Source organism: Choloepus didactylus, chromosome 3 (genome assembly GCF_015220235.1).
Source record: "Choloepus didactylus isolate mChoDid1 chromosome 3, mChoDid1.pri, whole genome shotgun sequence".
NCBI lineage: Eukaryota > Metazoa > Chordata > Mammalia > Pilosa > Megalonychidae > Choloepus > Choloepus didactylus.
The window spans coordinates 76,154,249-76,175,833 of record NC_051309.1 but is presented as its reverse complement, the minus strand read 5'-3'; the positions used below and the strand labels follow the sequence as shown (position 1 = coordinate 76,175,833).

At 37.8% G+C, this 21,585-nt stretch overlaps 1 protein-coding gene across 5 annotated transcripts in view; it reads right to left on the bottom strand.

The window, feature by feature from the left end:
* SLC4A4 (solute carrier family 4 member 4) overlaps positions 1-21,585 on the bottom strand; it is a 442,709-nt gene that overhangs the window by 59,830 nt on the left and 361,294 nt on the right. For all 5 annotated transcript variants that reach the window (XM_037829942.1, XM_037829943.1, XM_037829941.1 and 2 more), the window contains one exon: positions 7,109-7,300. In XM_037829942.1, coding sequence (XP_037685870.1) covers positions 7,109-7,300 — 192 coding nt within the window. The remainder of the gene's footprint in view (positions 1-7,108; positions 7,301-21,585) is intronic.

The window sequence follows — 21,585 nt, the reverse complement described above, 5'->3', positions numbered from 1 at the left end:
AGTATGCCAGACAAATATGTGCCTTTGGCAATTGCAAAATGGCACAAAATACCACAAGAATTTTGAAATTTGATCCCTGCTAGTAACTAATGCTATAAAGCATGGTGAAAGTAATAAATATTAGTGTTAGTCATAGCAACAATTAAAATACACTGTAATCTGATCCAATAATATCTACTATAATCAGAACTCAATATAAGGAAAGTCTGATTTAGATGCTATCTAGGATTTTAGTGCTGTAAATTACAGAGTAAGAGAAATATGGGGAGTAATATAGAGAACTGGACTGAGAAGTGATCTGAGTGGGACTTAGAATGCGCCAGTGAAAGTTTTTCAGAAAAAAAAAACAACTTTTTTTCCAAACATGTGATGGGGGAAGCAGATCTTGTGAAATGGTTCAGCAGGATACTAAAGAGTCTTCAGCAATCACTCATAGGTCTCTTATTCCATCCTGCCTCAAAACTGAGAAGAACAATAAACCAAATGGGTGTGTGCCAGAAACAAAATGATCCAATCATATGGGAAATTTATGTCCCAATCCAGTCACTATATTTCAAGTTGAAACCGAAAATTTGAAACTGATTGAGAAAACGGAGCTGAACCAGAGGAGTGAGGAATCCAGAAAACATATCATACAAAAAACAATAATAGGCTACGAAAAGTTGTAGGGAGAACCTGTCTTCAAATATGTGAAGTCTGTCAGAAGAAAGGCTAAGCTTGTTCTGTGTAGCTTCAGGAAGCAACAGCAGACTCTGGACGGAGGCTATGGAAAGGCAGATTTGTGTTTCTTTTAGCAGTTCCTTCAAAGATACTAAATTCTTCTTCCAAGAAGTGTTCAAGTAGCATGCAGATGACCACTTCAGACATTAAGTTATGCAAAGAGGCAAGGTTGGAATAGATGGTATTCAAACTCCTAATACTAAAATTCAATGAATAAGACCCAATTCAAAATTTCTTGACCCTCTAATAGGTCTTCTGGAATTATAAACCAATGAAACCATTATATTAGCGTTCCAGAGTCTAAAAAGGAAGCTGATTTTATAATTTATGCTAAAGTTCAAGAATAAAAGCTTAAAAAAATAATTAGTAAGTCATATGTATGCATTAGACAACCTGAGAATGGCATGAGCTATTTTATGCTAATGCATGTATCCCAAGGGGGTGACTTTTCTGTGATTGACATGTAAGCTGACCGTGCTTAGGAGCAACAGAGTACCATGTGCAAAATTACTTCTTCCATCCACACACTTCTTCTCTGCCATCCTTAAAAGTTATGACAAAATGCTTCACCAATCAGTGATCCTAATCTTATTTGTCTTAGAGCTCCATTTAGATTGGCTCTATTTTTTGTCTTCTGTCCACAAGAACTGAACCACTTGTAGTCTTTGTTAAATATTTAACATACTAATTAAGTTGCATTTATAAGCAAATATCCCTTTGTCATTCCTAAGGAAAAAAAAAACAAATGAAAAACAATTTCAGATTAAAAACGAATTTAACTTGAAAAATTACTTTCCTTGGCATCAAATACCACAAGAACTTGAAAATCTGATTTTCCTTCACTGACAGCAAAGTCATTTTCTGAATGAGTTTACAGTGGACTGATATTTCTAAAAGAACCAGCCAAATGCCACCCAGTAAAACTAATACTAGGATGGGACACAGAATACATGTCCAGTATTTCTTTCTCACTTTTGATACATCATTTGTTTTAGTTTGACAGTTTTCCCATTCACAAAGAAAGTTTCTGAGAGGAAAAGAAAACAGAATGGGGATGTTGTCAGATTCTTGTAGAGTTGTTTATAAACTAACACATCCAACTTTTAACAGGCCAAAATGTCAACCCAAGAATCATTTTCCCAAACATACAGCTAGATTTGGAATTCCAGACTTTCATATGTTTTACATGGCTACAAATAAATGTATCACCTAACTAAAATGCTTGGTGTGTTTTCATTTAAATTCCTGAAATCCTACACATTTTTTTTCATCTGTAACAACAATTCCTCAAAAACCAGCATCACACAACTTACAGTCAGAAAACGGAACCAGTGTGAAACCACAGGAAGTAATGAGCAAGAATAAGGTGTAAGAACCAGAACAAGGCAACCTAATTTGAGAATTTAAAAATATAATTTATTCACCAAATATATATTAAGTGCCTACCATGGGCCAGACCCACGAATTACCTGTCAATGTACCACCACCATCTAGTATTATGTCAATCACACATTAGGTTTACAATAAATTTTTGTTCAATATTAAATGAATACACTAACTAAAGGATATAGAATACAGGCTTTAAAAAAGGTTACCAAAGAACATTCTGCTGAAATGTCACCTAGATAAATTACGTGACTTTTGATACTACCTGAAATTTAGTGATTTTGGTCATTCAAATGAAAATAACAATAAGGAAGCATTTTAAAAAGAATTTTACCATTACCTCAGTTCACGTGAGGGTTAGAGTTGACACTTTTTCTAAGTGCTGATGCTGATTTTTGTGGTCTACAATGGGCTCCCTTTCTCTGGCTTCCAGTTGGGTTTGGCCAGTGGCAGCCAGAGCAGACCACTGAGGGGAGGAGAGTAAGGTCAGGGTACCCATTCCCTGAGCTCGAGTCTCCCTGTGAGGTTTCCTCAACTGGCCTTAGAAAGGTATTCCACATGGGCCAGCCACACTGACTGTGGCTAAGCTATAATACCAATAATTCTGCCTTTTCATGGGGTTCTATAGCTTTATGATTTCTATCCATTACAATTTTGCTCTGTTTTTTAAGCTACCACTTATTTTCCCACCACATATGCAGTGACGGCATGGCATCTTTGTTCCATGTTTATAATCACTTGTTGGTGAGAGAATCCGGAAGAACATTTCATGTTAATGCCCTGAGCCATCTGCCCCAGAAGACCACAGATTAGGCTGTGATGTTCCTACTGGAAATGGTGATGCTGAAAGACTTTGACTAAAGACTTGAGGCAGATGAAACAGAAACACTAACAGTGTGGGGTAACAGAGTGATGCACCCTTCTACAAAGGACTGGAAGTGCAAAGGAGACGGTCAATGGAGAGCCGGCATTTTACCCCATGTTCCACTGAACTTCAGGGCTCCAAGGAAATGCCTAATATACAAATTAAATTCCTGATGGAGAGGCCAGCAAAGGCCATCTTAAGTGCTATACTCATGGATTGCTGGTGGCTGCACGAAGAAGAGAGTGGAGAGCGGGTCACTGACCCTAGTCTAGGCAATGGAAATGAGGGACTTAACTAGGGGAATAGTAGCATGAGTGTAAAGCAGAGAGAGTAGAGCAAAATAATCAAGGAGACTATGGCAAATATAATTTCATAAAGACAAATTTAGAGAGCCAAATGGGATGGATATCTTTGTCACACCAGATCCATTCTCTCCTCCCTCTCCGTACTGCTCTCTGCCTTGGAATGCTGGCCTGTGGGGTCTACAACAGGCAGTTCCCTTGCTCTCTTTGTTTCCAGTTGTTTGTTTTCTTATTCTATATTTCATGTGTTTTTATTCTGAGCAGTAGGTACAAAAAATACCTATATAGATGTGTCTTATTCTATATAGTTCAGCACTCTGCACAGGCCCTCAATCTTTGATTTGATCTACTTGCACCGGATTGAAACAGGTCCTCGAGTTCACTTCACTGTATGCCATCTTCTTTCTCTCACTGGGAATGGAGGCAAGGTTGGAAATGTTTATCTTCAGACTTCACTGAGGAACTAGAGGTTGAGACACACTGGGATGTGGATTGAGTCCACAGTCAGAGAAAATGGATTAAATGGAAACAAAACAGGAAACGTGTACTTAAAGTCTAACAGCAGTTGCAGAAGGTGTGAGATTGCCTCAGGCTCGCTAAATTCCTCAACCCAAGGTCACAGAGCCTCTCAAAATGGCTCTCTCGCTTGTCTCGCTCCTTCCAGGATCCAGCAACCACTCCTTTTCCTCATGCTTTGAACCTGGTATAGTAATAACTCCACTGTTAATGGTTCTGGGGTACCACACTTCCCCTGTGTTTTCCCAACACCCTAAACTCACTTTAGTACACAGTGCCTTTATTAAGCTCCTCAGATTGTCCTAATTTGAGTATATCATTTGCTTCCTGCTAGAACTCTGACTGATACACCAAATACGATTTTAAGATTTTGATTTTGGGTGGCTGTGAGGAGAGGTGATGTTACTGGCTGAGACAGGGAATATAGGAAGATGAGTAAGTGTGATTGTGGCAGCTGCAAAAGCAGATCTGGGATAAAGATAGAGACAATAATTAATTTCTGGAAATCTGTAAGAATTGATCATTGCTATAAGGATTAGTTTAATATAGAGAATTTATTTCATTTAGGAGATTAGGAGATGGAACCAGGAAATTCTCCTTAAAATTGTAGCATATTAGAGCTCAAAAGGATGTTAATTGTCATCTAGCTGAGCTCCCCCTTTCTAGGTGATGTAACTAAAGCCCAAGGAGTTAACTACCAAAAGGCACATTCTTAATTACTGGCAGTGCTGACACTAGAATCTATAGCTCCTGGTCACCACATCTGTGCTTTTACCACAAAACGCAGCACTTATCTCTAATTGACTGGTTTCCACTAGTTAACAAGTATTGAGTACCTAGTCTACATACAACTTTGTGCTAGTCGATATAAGGAGTAAAATAGAAGTACAACAGTTTTCAAGCAGTTTACAGTCTTAATTGACAACTCATACAAGTGTTTAAAGATGAGAGTATGAAAGAAAAATGATGTGTGAACTAAAGGAGTATAGGTCATTTTGTGTGATAAGGCACTGCTATCTGGTATTAGCATTTTGAATTTTTTAGGTTTCATGTGTATTGTTGGTACAAGTTAGGAGGTAGTAACAGTTAACCTTGATAATTTAGGAATAAATGATTGTCTAAAATGTTTGAGCACATAAGTTTTAATTATGTGATATAATATATAAAAAACCTATAAATCTATCTGTTTCTACCTATAGAAAGCATTCTTCTAAGTGTTAACAAATAAAAATATATTATGGCAAATGAGAGAGAACAAAATTCTCTTATTCATTTATATACATACATATGAATGTATGCATGTATGTATATACTATGTACATTTGTTTTATTATTTAGTTGCAAGTGTGAAGCAAACAGGGGTGTAAAGGGAGACGACAGGCTGAAAGCCAACATAGTTATACACTGTCCCTTAGAAATCCACATATTTTCTCCTTCCTGTTCATTTTATGATTTGGGGCATACAATTTCAAACTATTCTGGGAAGCTTCTTAATAGAAATTGTATCTAAAATCCTATCACTATTCTATAATAGCATTCATCAACGGCTGAGAAATTACTTGCTTGGCTCCTATAAGTTGAGAATTTCTTTAAGTCTGAAGAAAATGATCAATTAGGGAGTTAATACCAGAAGAAAAAGGTGATGCCTACATTTGTAGACAGTTAAAACAATCTGTATTCATCTTAAGGTTGAAACTAGTTTATTCTAAAAATCTCAAAATACGACTGACAAGTGCTTCATAAATTTTCCACCTACTATGCATAAATAATATCAGATTTTGGCAGTTGGAAGAGATGAAAAAGGGATAATGATTCCCGAAGTGTAAGCAAAAAAAAAAAAAAAGTGCTCAATGAATTAATAATTAAGGAAAGACCTAAATAAAGAAGAGACTATCAAAAAGACTTATTTGGTTGAGATAATGACCTGGAATTTCACTTAAATATCACCCTCAGAGACTTTTACCCAGGAATCTGTTCTACAGGAAACTCACACCTTTGAAGAGGTGGATCAAGTATACATATTTCCCAGTGTGTGGCCTGGGGTCACAAGCTCAAACGTCTTCAAGGACAGGCATTTAACCTGAATGTGTCAAAGCCATGTCTTTGACAATCAAGAGTTCTGAGGACAATGACTACTTGGAAAGTACAGGTTCCACCCAGGGCCTCAGTGTTGTAAGTATCTGAGTTTACAAACAGCTAAACAAAGGATGACGGGCTGAATTCAGCCTGTGGACCACCAGTTTGTGATAATCATTTTAAGGACACTAAGATGAACTTTTCTGTCAATATTTCACTTTATGGAAATTTTCAATCCTTGGACCAGTTAGTTCAGGACATTTCATTATCAATCCTTCCCTTTATTTTCAATTTGATAGGAAGAATCAGAGAGTCAAAACTTTCCTAGGTGAAAGTGAATATATTAATTTAAAGTTTCATTTCCTTCTATAAAAAAATTTCATTAGAAGAATCAAAAAAAATTCTTGTACTCCTTCTACATAAAACACAAGAAGAGATATTTCATGAAGGTCAGCTGTATAGAGCAGGTCACTGATACTAATCAGGTATCATCAGGATTACCTCAGAAATGTTGACATTCTGAACATTAAGGATTGAACTGTAAAGCAAAAGATTTAGTTTCATTCTGTAGGAAAAAAAAACAAAATACCATTAACTAAATGCTGGTCTTATCTTGTAGTCTCTCAATGAACCACTTTTGACTCCAAGTTCATCCAAGCATGTTAACTGGGAGACAGAATGTCTGCACACCCAGCTCCATTATCTGTTTCTCCATCCTGCTGCATTCATCATTTTGGGAAGGAAAATTTGGCCCAAATGACATTCATATCTTGTACCTATACTTGTGTAACAACACAGTTTATGCCCTCAGCACAATTCAACTACTAAATTACTCACACACAGAGCTAACTAGAAATGCTATAACATCAAAATCCCAAATTAGTATGAAAAGAGTTATTGTTTATTTACTTAAATGCTACAGAATCAGGAACTTTTGTTTGTTTAATCAGGCATTTTTTAAGATAGAATTACATCCCCTTTTCCTTTCAATACAGTGAGACTGATTATAGAATTTGTGGCAGAATTGTGAATCTTTGCAGGTTTTTAAAACCTGGATTACAAATATGTTAAATATGTATGCACATGGACAAAGTCTGGAAAATAATAAAATATGGACAAAATAATAAAAATGGACAAAATTGTATTGGAAAGGCTGAATTACAGGTGCCTTTATTTTTTTAAATTTTATTATTGTGAATAGAGTGCAAATTCAGTAAAAATTATATGAAGCTCAGATACTTACTGTGGTTGGAAAATAACGACTGGTTTTGAATTTCTTCAGAGCCATGGAGGAGGTGTAAGTGCCCAAGAAGAGGATGAAAGACATGAGCGTGATATCAGGAACAAAATTACAGTTGTTCCCCACAAGCTTCCCTCCATATTTCGAACACTCCTTCGTCGACAAAAATGCCCAGTCAAAGGTAGCATTATGGTACTGAAGAAGAAAAACATAAACATTTTTCAATAGAACACTGACACATCAAAAGGAGCTTTTGATACTTGATGGGATATATAGGGATTATACTGAAGTTTTTGCAAAACAGTCTGCAGATAGCCACTGGAGAGTTAAGCTTGATGAGGTGTCAATGGAGTAACAGGTAATGGGGCCAGAAATCTCGCTATTATTGAAAATACAACAGGAATGATGTAACCTACTACCTAGTTTGAGCTGCAGCTTTACAATCATCCATTTGTTCAACAGAAACAAACCACAAAATCCCTCTTTCTGTCAAACTTCCTGAGAGTAAACTAAGACACAATAATTATCCTAAATCTCGAAATGTGAGGTACTCACTCTCTAAAACACCTTTTTGTTCAAAAAGTACTTTACTTCTGTGCTTCCGTAGTGCACAGCTCTTTATGCTTCTAGCTCATGGCCCTGAAGGTTAATGGTCTAAACATTATAGTAAGCTAACTAACTCATTTACTCAGCACTTTCACAATTAAGCTATTTTTCCCCTAAATAATTGGTGACAATAACTAAACCCTATAAGAATGTCAATGGCCCCTGCTTTTACAATTGCATATCCTTAATAAACTAACTTTTTCTTATTGGTTCTAGATTATCATGATAAGCATCCATTGTTGGAATGTTCTGTGGAGTTGTGCATGGGATATACATCCCTATGTTATACGGCCTCAAGTTCAAATTTTCTTCCATTTCATTTAGTGCTGTCACATCGTCAGTGCTATGCATCTCTCTGTGTGCTCACCCCTGTTCCGACTTTCTGTTTCTAAGATGCAGGAGAATCTTTTAGCTAGCATATTGGATAGCATCAGTGCACTCACCTCCCGACTGCTCTGGGTATTAGCTGACAGCTGCCCCCCTTCTCTGGAGAATTGCCTTTAGTCACACAAGAGCTACTTCACCTGGAATATTAGGTACCAATTATTGGCCAAAAGGTTCAAAACAAGGCCCCTTGTCTCAAAGCGGGAGCCACTCTATGGTACAATGGGATAAGGCTGAAGCTCAACTCTGGCTGAGACAGCCTCCTTGCTTAACTCCTCCCCTGTCCTATCCTGCTCCCCTTATTTCCTCTGCATTGAGCCTATACCGTCAATAAATTAATGCATGTGAAATCCCTGTACCAGATTCCGCTCCTAGAAAACCTAACCTAAAATAGCCAACTTACTTGAATTAATGACCAAATAAACATATTCTGAGCCCAAGGAACTCTTTCTAGAAGTCATTTTATGAGCCTTCTCACCACTAGTATTTAATAGGCCTAAGAGATGGACACTTATATTCTGCTTAAACATTTTCAGTGATGAATAGTCTCCTGTACTTAATTCCCTTGCTCAATTTCTGCAGTTGTTCCATACAGTGATAATTTAAGCCTTCTTAAATATTTATTCTTTAAGTGAGATGTGTTTGCTATTCAGAATTTACTTGTATACTGTGGTGTTTATGGCTATTTCCTGGACAGAGATTTTCAAAATCTTACCTGTCTAAATGGATGCCAATGGGGTTGGGAGGGAGGAAGGGGTTGGGTTCTCAGCCTGGGAACATTCTAATTACCTATAACCTTATTCCTCATTAGTCCAGGCCTAATGAGTATGCCATGTGCCTAATGAGTATGCCATGGGCTAACACATGCTAACAGACGAGTTATTTGATAATACCTTTCAAATAAATGTGGAAAGATAATTTCTCCAGTCTTTTGAAGACAAGATGTCTAGCTGACACCAAAAACTTCATTAATATGCTTTATCATTCAAATAATTGTCTTAATATGAATGATAAAACCGAAAAGAAGATGGTTCTAGTGTGCTAGAGCTGCCATTATGCAAAATACCAGAAATGGATTGGCTTTTATAAAAGAGATTTATTAAGTTACAAAGCTACAGTTTGAAGGCCTTAGAAGTGTCCAGACTAAGGAATCAACAAGATGATACCTTCACTGAAGAATGGCCGATGGTGTCCGGAACAACTCTGTCAGCTGAGAAGGCAAATGGCTGGGGTCTGCTGGTCCTTTACGCCTGGGTTGTGTTTCCAAATGTCTTTCTCCAAAATGTCTCTGGGCTTCTGTCTTAGCTCCTGTGCCAGTTTGAATGTATTATGTCCCCCAGAAAAAGCCATATTCTTTGATGTAATCTTGTGTGGTTAGACGTATCAGTGTTAATCAGATTGTAATTCTTTGAGTGTTTCCATGGAGATGCGCCCCACCCAACTGTGGGTGATGACTTTGGTTGGATAATTTCCATGGAGGTGTTGCCCCACCCATTCAGGGTGGCTCTAAATTAATCACTGGAGCCATATAACTGAGCTGACAAACAGATGGAAAGCAGTGCAACTGAGAGTGACATTTTGAAGAGGAGCTACAGCCAAGAGGGACCCTTTGAAGAAGTCACAGGACCTGAGAAAGGAGCTGCAGATAAGACACAGTTTGAAGAAGGCCACTGAAAGCAGACTTTTGCTCTGGAGAAGCTAAGAGAGGAAAAATGCCCCAAAAGCAACTAAGAGTGACATTCTGGAGAGAAGCTGAAGCCTACAGAGGAACGTCCTGGGAGAAAGCCATTTTGAAACCAGAACTCCGGCACAGATGCCAGCCACATGCCTTCCCAGCTAACAGAGGTTTTCTGGACACCACTGGCCATCCTACAGTAAAGGTACCAGATTGTTGATGCATTACCTTGGACACTTTATGGCCATAAGACTGTAACTGTGTAACCAAATAAACCCCCCTTTAAAAAAGCCAATCCATTTCTGTTGCTCTGCATTCCGGCAGTATTAGCAAACTAGAACAGCTCCTCTCTCTCAGCTCCTGGTTGTCCTTGCTTCTTTCTCCCAGGACGTTTTTTCTAAGCACCTGGAGGTCCTCTCTTAGTTTCTCCAGGGCAAACTCTGGGCTTCATCTCTTAGCTTAGCATCTCCAAATGTCCTTCTGTCTGCATCGCCAAGTGTCTCCAAGCATCAGCGCCTCTGTTGGCTCTTAGCTTCTCTCCAAATGTCACTCTCAGCTTCTCTTAAAGGACTCCAGTGATCTACTCAAGACCCTCTTGGAACAGACAGGGTCATACCTCCAAGGAAATGATCTAATCAAAAAGTCTCACTTACAGCTGAGTTGTCACATCTCCATGCAAACATTCAATCAAAAGGTACCACCCCAATCAAAAGGACTAGTAAGTCTGTCCCCAGAAGAGTCATTTAAAGAACATGGCTTTTGTGGGGGACATAACAGATTTAAACCAGCACAAAGATCAAAAACACAAAATCTCTGGCTGGAATAGGAATCTGTACTTTTATTTTTATATTTAGAGGTCAAAAGTAAAGTACTTATATAAGTCAATAAAAAGTAGATATTAGATCAATCCCCAAAACACTTTTCTGTATTAGCCTCAATTTGTAAATAGCTGAATTGCATAATTACTACTCCTTTATCACACTCTGCTTCCGAAAGATAATTAATCATGTCTCATATTAATTTTTGGATTTTCTGCATATGATGTATTAGCAGAACACATTTAAAGTTAGAGGTCATAAAAGGGTAACAGATTTCTTTGTTTAAAAAATCAGCAAAAATTTACCATAATTTACTTCAGCACTTTCTACCAGCAGAATCTTTCTTTATAACTAGAATTCCCCAAAGAAATAAAGCTGCATTAAAAACAACCCAGTGGGAAGTTTTATTGTCTCCCTTGCAGAGATGTAGGGTGAGGGGTAAGCTATACATGTGAACGTGGAACAACAGACCTTTTTTCTTGCTTACATCAAATTAAATACCAATATCAGGATTTTGTAAGCCTCAAATGATTCCTAAGTATAGAAAACTTAGCCTCCAAATAGCATCTTTCACTAAAGACTTATGTACAGAAACTTGAGATATATCTCCATACACAGTATCCCATGCCTATAAAATTTAAACTCCAGCTAATAAACAATTATATTAAAATATCACTGAAAAGCCATCTATATTATTTGTGTCATTTCAGTGTTATTATTCCATATAAGCTGATATCAATGATGATTAACTCTATAACAAGAAGGATCCATGTCACAAAAAAAATAAACACTAAGACAAAACATAACTCATCCATTAATGGTTTATATATATAACTATGCAAATAAAGTATCAGATAATTAGCTGACAGTTTAACACATGCAGCGAGTCAATTTATATAATTTTGACTCCAAGATATCTCATTTTGTCATCTATGAAACAGATGCTTTTGGGTCAAAATGATATTTTTCACTTCAGAGGTCCATTTTGCTTTGCATATGTAAAAGGAGCTTAAAAATAATAGAACCTGCACTAAATAAATTACTGCTTGCTGTAATCCAATAGTATTCAAATTTAAATTATCAGGGAAATACTTTTTTCACTTACCCAGAACCCCAGTCTTTAAAACTGATAGAACTGAGCTCCTCTTGCCCTCTTCTGCACACCGTGCCCAACTCAAGGCAGCCCCTTAGTCACCTCCTAGAATTCTAGCTCACTTTAAGGGGAGCATTGCTTTAAAACCACTGCTGGCATCGCTTATTGAAAGTTCTCTAAAATTACTATGAACAGGTTAATTCAGGAGTTAGCAAACTAAGCTCACAGGTCCAATTCAGCCTACTGTCTGTTTTTTGAAATAAAGTTTTATTGAAATACAGCCATGCTCATTTGTTTACATATTGCCTTATGGGTGCTTTTGTGCTACAATGGCAGAGTTGAGTAGTTGCAACAGAGACCATCTGGCCCACAAATTATAAAATATTTACTATTTTACCCTTTAAAGAAAACTTTGCCTATCCCTGGCTTAATCTCTTGTCTAGGACCCCCACATTACTTTATATTATTCTTTTTAAAATTCTCATGACTTTATCAGATTAACACATTACATTTTTTGTTTGATACACTTTTATATTTATATTGTTATTTCATGGATATCATTTTTTACACTGATTGATTACAAGCAATTCTGGTTTTGATTGCTTATAATTTTCAGATTTGTTATAAGTCATAGGACAAGCAAAAAGATGAAAATGATTCTTCTCTAGGTTCATATATCTCCTGAGGAGTCTAATTTGAGGGAAATGTTGAAAATTTATTAAAGCAGCAGGCTGGAAAATACCCTCAAGTGCATCAATCTGAGTTCTACCACTATGCAGTTGGATAACAGAAAAAAGTATCTTCATTTTCCTGTGCAATCACAAATAGGGATTTTTTCTTAAATAGCTGCAAAGAAGTACCATGAAGATCAATGTGATCATAACTCTGGAAAATACTCCTAAGTGAATAGTATTCTTCACACACAAACCATTCTGATTATAATATAATAAGTCATGGTGAAATATATATAACCAAGTAATAGTGGATCACAAAAGAGGGCAATATTTTATTGGACATATATAGCATAGATGGCAAGTGACATAAAGACCAAAGAATCTGTGAGTCCCTGAAATCACATGTAAAACACTGATACATGAACATTATCTTGGAAGAGTGACCAAAGATTTCATTAGGACCTCAATGGAGTCAAAGACACAAAGAAGTTTTAGAATTACTGCTCTTGTGTTGTAATGACTGAGATAATTCTGTCCTAATATGATGTTTTCAGTGTATTTCAACCAAACTGCAATTTTCATTTACTCTAAGAACAAATTCATGGTTGCATGATAACAACAATTTGATAAATCATCAACAAATGTTCTCCAATTCAAAGGATTAATAATTTTATAACTACATAATACTAAACTACCCTACATTCCTATTTGGATCCTCAAAGGTATTTTTAAATTACCTTGTTCAAAACTAACTCATTTTCCTCTAAAAACCTGCTCCCCCTGTGGTCTCACCCATCTCTGTCAATTGCAAATTTATCCTTCCTGATCCTAAGAACAAAACCTAGGAATCTTTGTTTTTTCTCTATCACAAATTGAATCATGGCAAAAACTTTATATTAAAAATACATCCAAATCAGAACACATCTCACTCACAATCAATGCCATCACCCTCTTTCAAGCCACCACTGTCTCCTCCAAGCTTAACGCATTAGATTTAACTCATTCCACTGATGCTATCCTTTACTCCTTAAGGATGATTATCATTTCTCTATGGCTTTGATCTTTATTTCCCATGCAAAATTCTGTAAATGTTCTAAATGGATAAATCAGAACTTTAAGAACAAGACAAATGGGAAAATAATTTCAGAAGTTCTCTATGCCTTTCAGAACTCTCATAGCACATTGTATCTATATATTTATGATGCTTATTACTTTCTATTACAATTATATTTTAGCTCCCTTCATTAAGATCACCAATTTTATCAGGGTGAAGTCATAAAAGAGATGTTTAATTAAGTCTGGAGACCTGAATCTAGAAGAGGAGTAAAATTTGGAGAGACTGACTTAGTGGACATCTGCAAGGGGGTGATCACTGCAGGAATGGAATTTAAAAAGATTACAAAGTAAAAGATGCTAAAAAAAAGAGTACAAAACATCTAGGGTGCCCAAAATGGAAGTTAAGACACCAAAGACTATGAAAAAGTCATCAGAGAGATAGATAAAAGAAGGACAGAGAGAACAATGAAATTCAAAGGAAGACAAAATGATAGTACATTGGGGTAGGGACTGTGTTCAGAGGGTCTAATGTTGCTGAGATGAGGGATGAAGGCTGGGCAAAGCCCAACAGATTTTCTCTTTTAAAACTGAAAGATCTTTTGTGAATTTTGAGAGAGCAACTCAAAAGAGTGGAGCCAGAATTCAATGAGTTGAGAAACGTGTGGGAGTGAAATACTGTAACGGCAATTGCAGAATATTTCTTCAAGAAATACAAAAGGATGAGCTAGAGTATGAGAGCATTAAAAGGTCAAGTGCCTTAGGGTTGGTGGAGACTTTTGAAGCATTTGCTCAGTGAGAAAAAATCCAGTTATAGGAATGAAAGGAGGGAAAGATGGGAAACCCACGAATGGAGGTAGGAAAGTGAGAGATTAAGGCAGAGAGAGAGCCTTAGGGAGAGGGAGAAAGAGAGAGACTGACTAGGACTTGGCAACTGTTGGGGCTGGGGATGGGTGAAAGCTATAAATGATAAAAGTTCAAAGCCTGAGAACCAAAGAGACTGTGCAACACTGAGAAATAAGAAAGAGGAGTAGAGTAGACCAAGACAGAAGTAGAGTTCAGTTTAGGATATATCAGGCATGTGCTGGTTTGGATGTATTATGTCCCCCAAAATGCCATTATCTTTGATGCAGTCTTGTGTGGGCAGGAAACGTATTGATGTTGATCAGGTTGGAGACTTTTGACTGGATGTTTCCATGGAGATGTGATCACTAACTGTGGGCGAGATCTTTCATTGGATAATTTCCATGGAGGTGTGTCCCCGTCCATTCAGCATGGGCCTTGATTAGTTTCCTGGAGCACTATATAAGCTCAGACAGAAGGAGTGAGCTTGCTACAGCCAAGAGGAACACTTTGAAGAATGCACAGAAGCTGAGAGAGTAGCCGCAGATGAGAGACAATGTGAAGATGGCCGTTGAAAGCAGGCTTTTGCTCCAGAGAAGCTAAGAGAGGAGAAATGCCCCAAGAGCAACTGAGAGTGACATTTTGAAGAGGAGTTGCGGCCTAGAGAGGAACATCCTGGGAGAAAGCTATTTTGAAACCAGAACTTGGAGCAGATGCCAGCCACATGCCTTCTCAGCTAACAGGTTTTCCAGACGCCGTTGACCATCCTCCAGTGAAGGTGCCCAATTGTTGATGCATTATCTTGGACACTTTATGGCCTTAAGACCGTAACTGTGTAACCAAATAAAGCCCCTCTATAAAAGTCCCATCTCTGGTATTTTGCCTTCTGGCAGCATTAGCAAACTAGAACAAGGCACCAAATATACATCCTTGTTGAGTGAATGAACGAAGTCTTACATCAAGAGTTGGAATACTGGACATATTTAAGGAATACCACCCACCAATTTATCTACCCTTTTTATCTGGAGGACAAAATTCAAATAAAATAAACTTTCTATTGAGCATTGCTAAGTAAAATAAAGGATGTGCATGCAATATTTGGGACATACTCTAAAAACCATTCATCGTTTATCTGAAATTCAAATGTAACTGGGCATCATGTATTTTTATTTGCTAAATCTGGTGACTCTATTTCAATTAGACAGGCTATTTTGAATAATAATAGCACCTGGAAAACAGAAAAATCTGACCCAAAAATAAAATAGAAAATATATTGGGCCCCTATTTCATGGATGAACTAAGACAAGCTTTAAGGGAACTATAAAGAAGAATAAGGCATATCCTGTCCTCAATTTCCTTGGAGAAATAAAATATGTTCACTTTAAATATTCACTAATAATAAAAGGCAGTAAAAGAAAGTGTTTAAATGAGTTGCACAGAGATTGCGATATCAGAAGAGGGAGTAATTAATTTCATTAAGTATAATAGAGAAAGGAAGATTTAAACTAAACCTTGAAAGAAGGACTGGTCCTTGGAGAACTCTCATATTAAAAAAAAAAAAAAAGAAAAGAAAAAAACCAACTAAGAAGAGTAGAGTAGCAGAACAAGAAAACTAAAAAGGAATGACAGGGAGAGTAACAAAAGTCAATGGACAAGGGAAATAAAAGTGACACACTTTGGATTTGTATATCTTAATGTATTGGTGGAAAGAAAGAGGTACAGCATTGGCAGAGAGACACTGTGAACAAAGATGTTGAAATGCGGGCTTCATTCATTTATTCAATAAACTCTTCATTACAAACTCTTTGAAGAGTCACCATGTGGAGTGGAGCACATGAACTTAAGCAGATTGTTTGTGTAAAGGGGTAGTGGGAAATACAGTTCAAGAGTAAGTAGGATCAAGTTGTTGAACTAGGTCTTATCTGAGGTTAATTTCATAAAAAGAGATTTCAATAAATTTCTCTGGATCTCAGTTTTCAACACAAATTTATACAAAGTAGATTTGTTTCCAAATCTTAAAGGTAGAATGTATACTGAAGGATTTATTTTAAAATACTACAGCATCCTTCCCCACCAAGGAAAGTCGGGGATATATGAGACAGGATGGGCAAAACATTGACAGTCACTGAAGCTTAGGAGATGTGTATATGGGGGGGGGGGGGGGGGGGGTCATTGTTCTATTCTCTCTATTTTAGTGCATACTTGAAATTTTCTGTATTTTTTTAAAGTAAGAACACGTAATCTTCAAGGAGATTTAAGGACAAAACAGTTTTTACATTTGACTTCCCCAAGGGGAGAAAGAGGATTAATATGACATTCCATTTCCCATGAAAATGAATGTTAACTCTTAGAATCACCCTGAAGGTACATCAAATCAAAGCACTTTGGCTTCCATGTCTGACCGTCAAGCAGAATTTATGTGACTGTAATAGTGCTTAGTCTCATGATTAACAGCATCTCCATGTAGACATGATATATTTCACTGGGTATTAGAATAAGAAAAAAATATTAAAGATTCTATTGACTCTCCCTGAGTATCAATTTTATATCAATGAAGGTGATGCTACAAATAAAACTCTCAAGGTTAAGCAGTAGATGGACTCATTTAGGTTTCTCACCCCCAGTGAGTGAGCCAGATTTGCCGTGATCTGCCTTCGTGCCTTATGATCTACAGCATGCATTTGAGCAGCAGTTGTCTGTGGTTACATGTATCATTGTGAAATATCAAAATTGACTTGTTCTACTTATGATTAATACATAGAAATTTGCAAGAGACTATCACTCTCACCCTAACAACCAAAGGAAGTTGGATAAGCTACAAAACAATAGTTTTTAGAAACACAGAGAGATGAGGATACAAAGAAATCTAAATGAACAAATTCCAAAATGTGACAGGTCTTTCACAGGTGAGAAAACATCCATGGCTGCCTCATCTCTGGCAGAGCAACAGAGGAGAAATCCACTAAAAATGCAGGTAAGGAGAAATAAGCTCAATTTTTAACGAATTTTTGATGGTTGCTTGTAGACTGGTATGACAGATTAGAATTCAGAGGAGCCCTAGGCACACACCTAGATTACTGCCACCAACCCACCAACTTTCTCATCGTCTACCAAGTGCATATTAGTACAACGAAAGCAGGAGTTTGGGCAGGAGATCTGACAGAGATCCCCCTTAGATACACGGAGCCTCCTCCAAGGACAGGAAAGTCACCTTGCTAAGATGGGAGACAGAGCAGAAAGATTTTCCATCAACCCAGAAAGTTCCATAGAATGTTCTATATCTTGTTTTATGTCCCAGGTTTTTGAGCCTTGAGAGATTGTTCTATGCTCTCTTGCTCTGCCCCACCCCCTTCAAAAGGCAAATTCCTTAACCTTTTAAAAGTTACTTAATGTCTCAGAGGGTTTTCTCTCAAATAAGAGGGTCTACTGTACCCCAAGGCTCAGAAAGCTGGGGTATAAAACGAGACAAGGAAAATTGTATGGGATTTTCTGGAATGACGGAAATGTTCTATATCTTGTAAATGGAAGCCACAAGTTTTAATGCTTTGTGCTCAAATACAATGTGGATATGCTGTGGCTGGTCTCAAAGCTTTAAGTGAACCTTTTAAAGAATTTTGTAGGCAGTTCTTCTAAACGCTTGTAAATATTGATATTTTGACTTCCTCTCATTATCATCAATGTTGTTTATGGCATCTAGAATGGTGAATCCTTCCCAGGATATTTTCAATTTACTTTTCCCAGATCTATCAGAGCAATCACTATCAATGGAAACTATGAACATTATGAAATGTGTTCATAAATAACAAGACTTGAAAGTAGAAATGCATCTTTGATCTATGAACTACAGAATGGATATTGTATTAGCTGGTATGAAAACAACATGAATCTTGTACACGTCCATCAGAGTTCTTGGGTAACCAGGTATATTGTCAATGAGCAGTAATATTTTGATAGGAATCCTTTTTCTGAGCAGCAGATCTCAACAATGGGCTTAAAATATTCAGTAAACCATGTTGTAAATAGATGTGCTTTGTTGTTCTATTTATGGAAGACAGGCAGAGTAGATTTAGCATAATTCTTAAAGGGTCCTAGGATTTTCATAATGGTAAATGAGCATTAGGTTCAACTTCAAGTCACCAGCAACATTACCCCATAACAAGCCAGTCAGTCTGTCCTTTTCAACTTTGAAGCCAGGCATTGACTTCACCTCTCTAGCTATAAAAGTCCGAGATGTCATCTTCTAGTATAAGGTTGTTTTGTCTACATTGAAAATCTGTTGTTTGGTATAGACACCTTCATCAATGATCTTAGCCAAATCTTCTGGATAACTTGTTGCTTCACCTTGCACTCTTATGCTATGGAGATAGCATCTTTTCTTAAACCAAATGAACCAACCTCTGCTAGTGTGCTGGTTTGAATGTATTATGTCCCCCAGAAAAAGCCATATTCCTTGATGCAATCTTGTGGGGCAGACATATTAGTGGGGATTAAGTTGGAATGTTTGGATTAGGTTGTTTGCATGGAAATGCGCCCCACCCAACTGTAGGTGATAACTCTGATGAGGTACTTCCATGGAGGCATGGCCCCACCCATTCAGGGTGGGCCTTGATCACTGGAGCCATATAAATGAGCTGACGGGCAGAGGGAACTCAGTGCAGCTGCAGCTGTGAGTGACATTTTGAAGAGGAGCTACAGCCAAGAGGGACACTTTGAAGAAAGCACAGGAGCTGCAGATGAGAGACAGCGTGAAGACGGCTGTTGAAAGCAGACTCTTGCTCCGGAGAAGCTGAGAGAGGACAAATATCCCAAGTGCAACTAAGAGTGACATTTTTGAGGAACTGCAGCCTAGAGAGGAACGTCCTGGGAGAAAGCCATTTTGAAACCAAAACTTTGGAGCAGATGCCAGCCACGTGCCTTCCCAGCTAACAAAGGTTTTCTGGACACCATTGGCCATCCTCCAGTGAAGGTACCCGATTGCTGATGTGTTACCTTGGACACTTTATGGCCTTAAGACTGTAACTGTGTAATCAAATAAACTCCCTTTTATAAAAGCCGATCCATCTCTCGTGTTTTGCATCCCAGCAGCATTAGCAAACTAGAACAGCTAGCTTCCAACTTTTCTTCTGCAGCTTCCTAACCTCTCTCTGCCTTCAACAGAATTGATGAGAGTTAGGGCCTTTCTCTGGTTTAGGCTTTGGCTTAAGAGAATGTTGTGGCCGGTTTCATCTTCTGTCCAGACTACTAAAACTTTCTCTATATCAGAAATAAGGCTATTTTACTTTCTTATCATTCGTGTATTCAATGGAGAAGCACTTTTAATTTTCTTCAAGAACTTTTTCTTTGCATTTAGAACTTGGCTAGCTGTTTGGCACAAAAGGCTCAGCTTTTGGCCTGTCTCAGCTTTCGACAAGCCTTACTCACTAAATTTAAACACTTCTAGCTTTTGATTTAAAGTGAGAGACCTATGACTCTTTCTTTCACTTGAACACTGAGAAGCCATTATAGATAAGAGTTATTATTTGGCCAGATTTCAATATTGTTGTGTCTTAGGGAGTAGGAAGGCCCAAGGGGAGAGGGAAAAGGGGAGGGAGGGAGAGAGAGAGAGAGAGAGAGAGAGAGAGAGAGAGGAAGTAGGTCAGTGGAACAGCCAGAGCATACAACATTTATTGACTAAGTCTGTGGTCTTTTATGGGCATGGTTTGTGGCACCCCAAAACAATTACAATAACACCAAAGATCACTGATCACAGATCACCATAACACACAACAATAATGAAAGAGTTTGAAATATTGCAGGAAGTGAGCACATGCTGTTAGAAAAATGCTTATGGACTCTATTGACGTAGGGCTGCCACAAACCAATTTTTAAAAAAAATGCAACATCTGTGAAGCACAATAAAGCCAACTGCAATAAAATGAGGTATGCCTGTATATGCCAAGTGTGAGAAAGCTATGGGAAAATTGGCAGAGCTGAGGAGAGCAAAGACACAGTGGTTCTAACAATACATGGAAATAAGGAAAAACAGGGCTTTTATCTTGCGTTACGTTTATTCTAGAATTCTACTATCAGTCTAAACACTCTAATGGCCCCCTTTTCCTGCTCTTTTCCCCCTGGAAACACCCCTACCACCAGGAAGAAGAAACTTTGTCTTCATGTAATGAAACTGAAGTGAAAAGACCTTCCTTCTTTAACAGGATATTCTCAGGGAGTTATGAGAGGGGACCTCCCTGGTGCTGCATTCACTTTTACAGCACCTTCTCTCATGAGCTAATTCAGACTGAGATGAAAAGGAGGAAACTAGGTCCTCAAGACTAAATGTCCTAGTAAAGGTTCAGGGTAGCAGAGCTAGCACAGACAAGCAGACTGACAAGCAGGTCTGTCAGGAGCAGTGGCTTCCAATTTCTTGTCTTCACTAAGTTCTGAGTTACGAAGGCAGCATGATCTTGTGTAATGATAACAGTACTTAAATAGAATAATAATAGTACCTAACAGTGATTGAGAGATGAGTATGTGCCAGCCACTATGCTAAGTCATTCCTATCTATTAACTTGATCTGTACAGTACCTATGAAGTAGCTACTATTATCATCACCATTTTACAAATGGAAAACTGAGAAGGTTCCACAGCCTGTTAAGCAGTGGAGCCCTTTATTTGAAACAAGGCAGTCTGATACCACGATTCAGTATCTATAAGTTTTTCTATATAAAACATTATGCTGCTTCCCTCAAAGAATGGAAATAAGGCAGACTTTGGATTTAGAAAGCCCTAAGTTTAAATCCCAGGTTTACCACTTTATGGCCCTTGGAAAATCAGTTAACCTTTCTAAGTTTCTATTTCATCTCTGGATTAGAGGTAATGTCTGATTAACTCAAAGTTATTGTGAGGATTATAGACAATTAATGTAAAGGACATAGCACCTAGCAGGTGCTCCATAAATGGTAGTTATTATTGATGATAATTAATCATATTACCTCTTTAATGCTTATTTCTGAATCACTGTGCTGGATTGAGATTGTTGTGTACCCCAGGAAAGACTATGTTCTTTTGATCCACTGTGGTTGGTGCAGACTTATTATGGATGGGATCTTTTGATTAGGTTGTTTCCATGGAGATGCGATCCACTCAACTGTGGGTGAGACCTTTTGATTAGATTACTTCTGTGGAGGTGTGACCCCACCCATTCAAGATGCTTGGAGATGCAGCCAGGAAGACGTTTGGAGATGCTAAGCTAAAAGATGAAGCCCAGAGTTTGCCCTGGAGAAGCTAAGTGAGAATCCACAGATGCTTAAGGAGAAAGCCACTGGAATCAGAAGCTGAAAGCAATGCAACCTGGG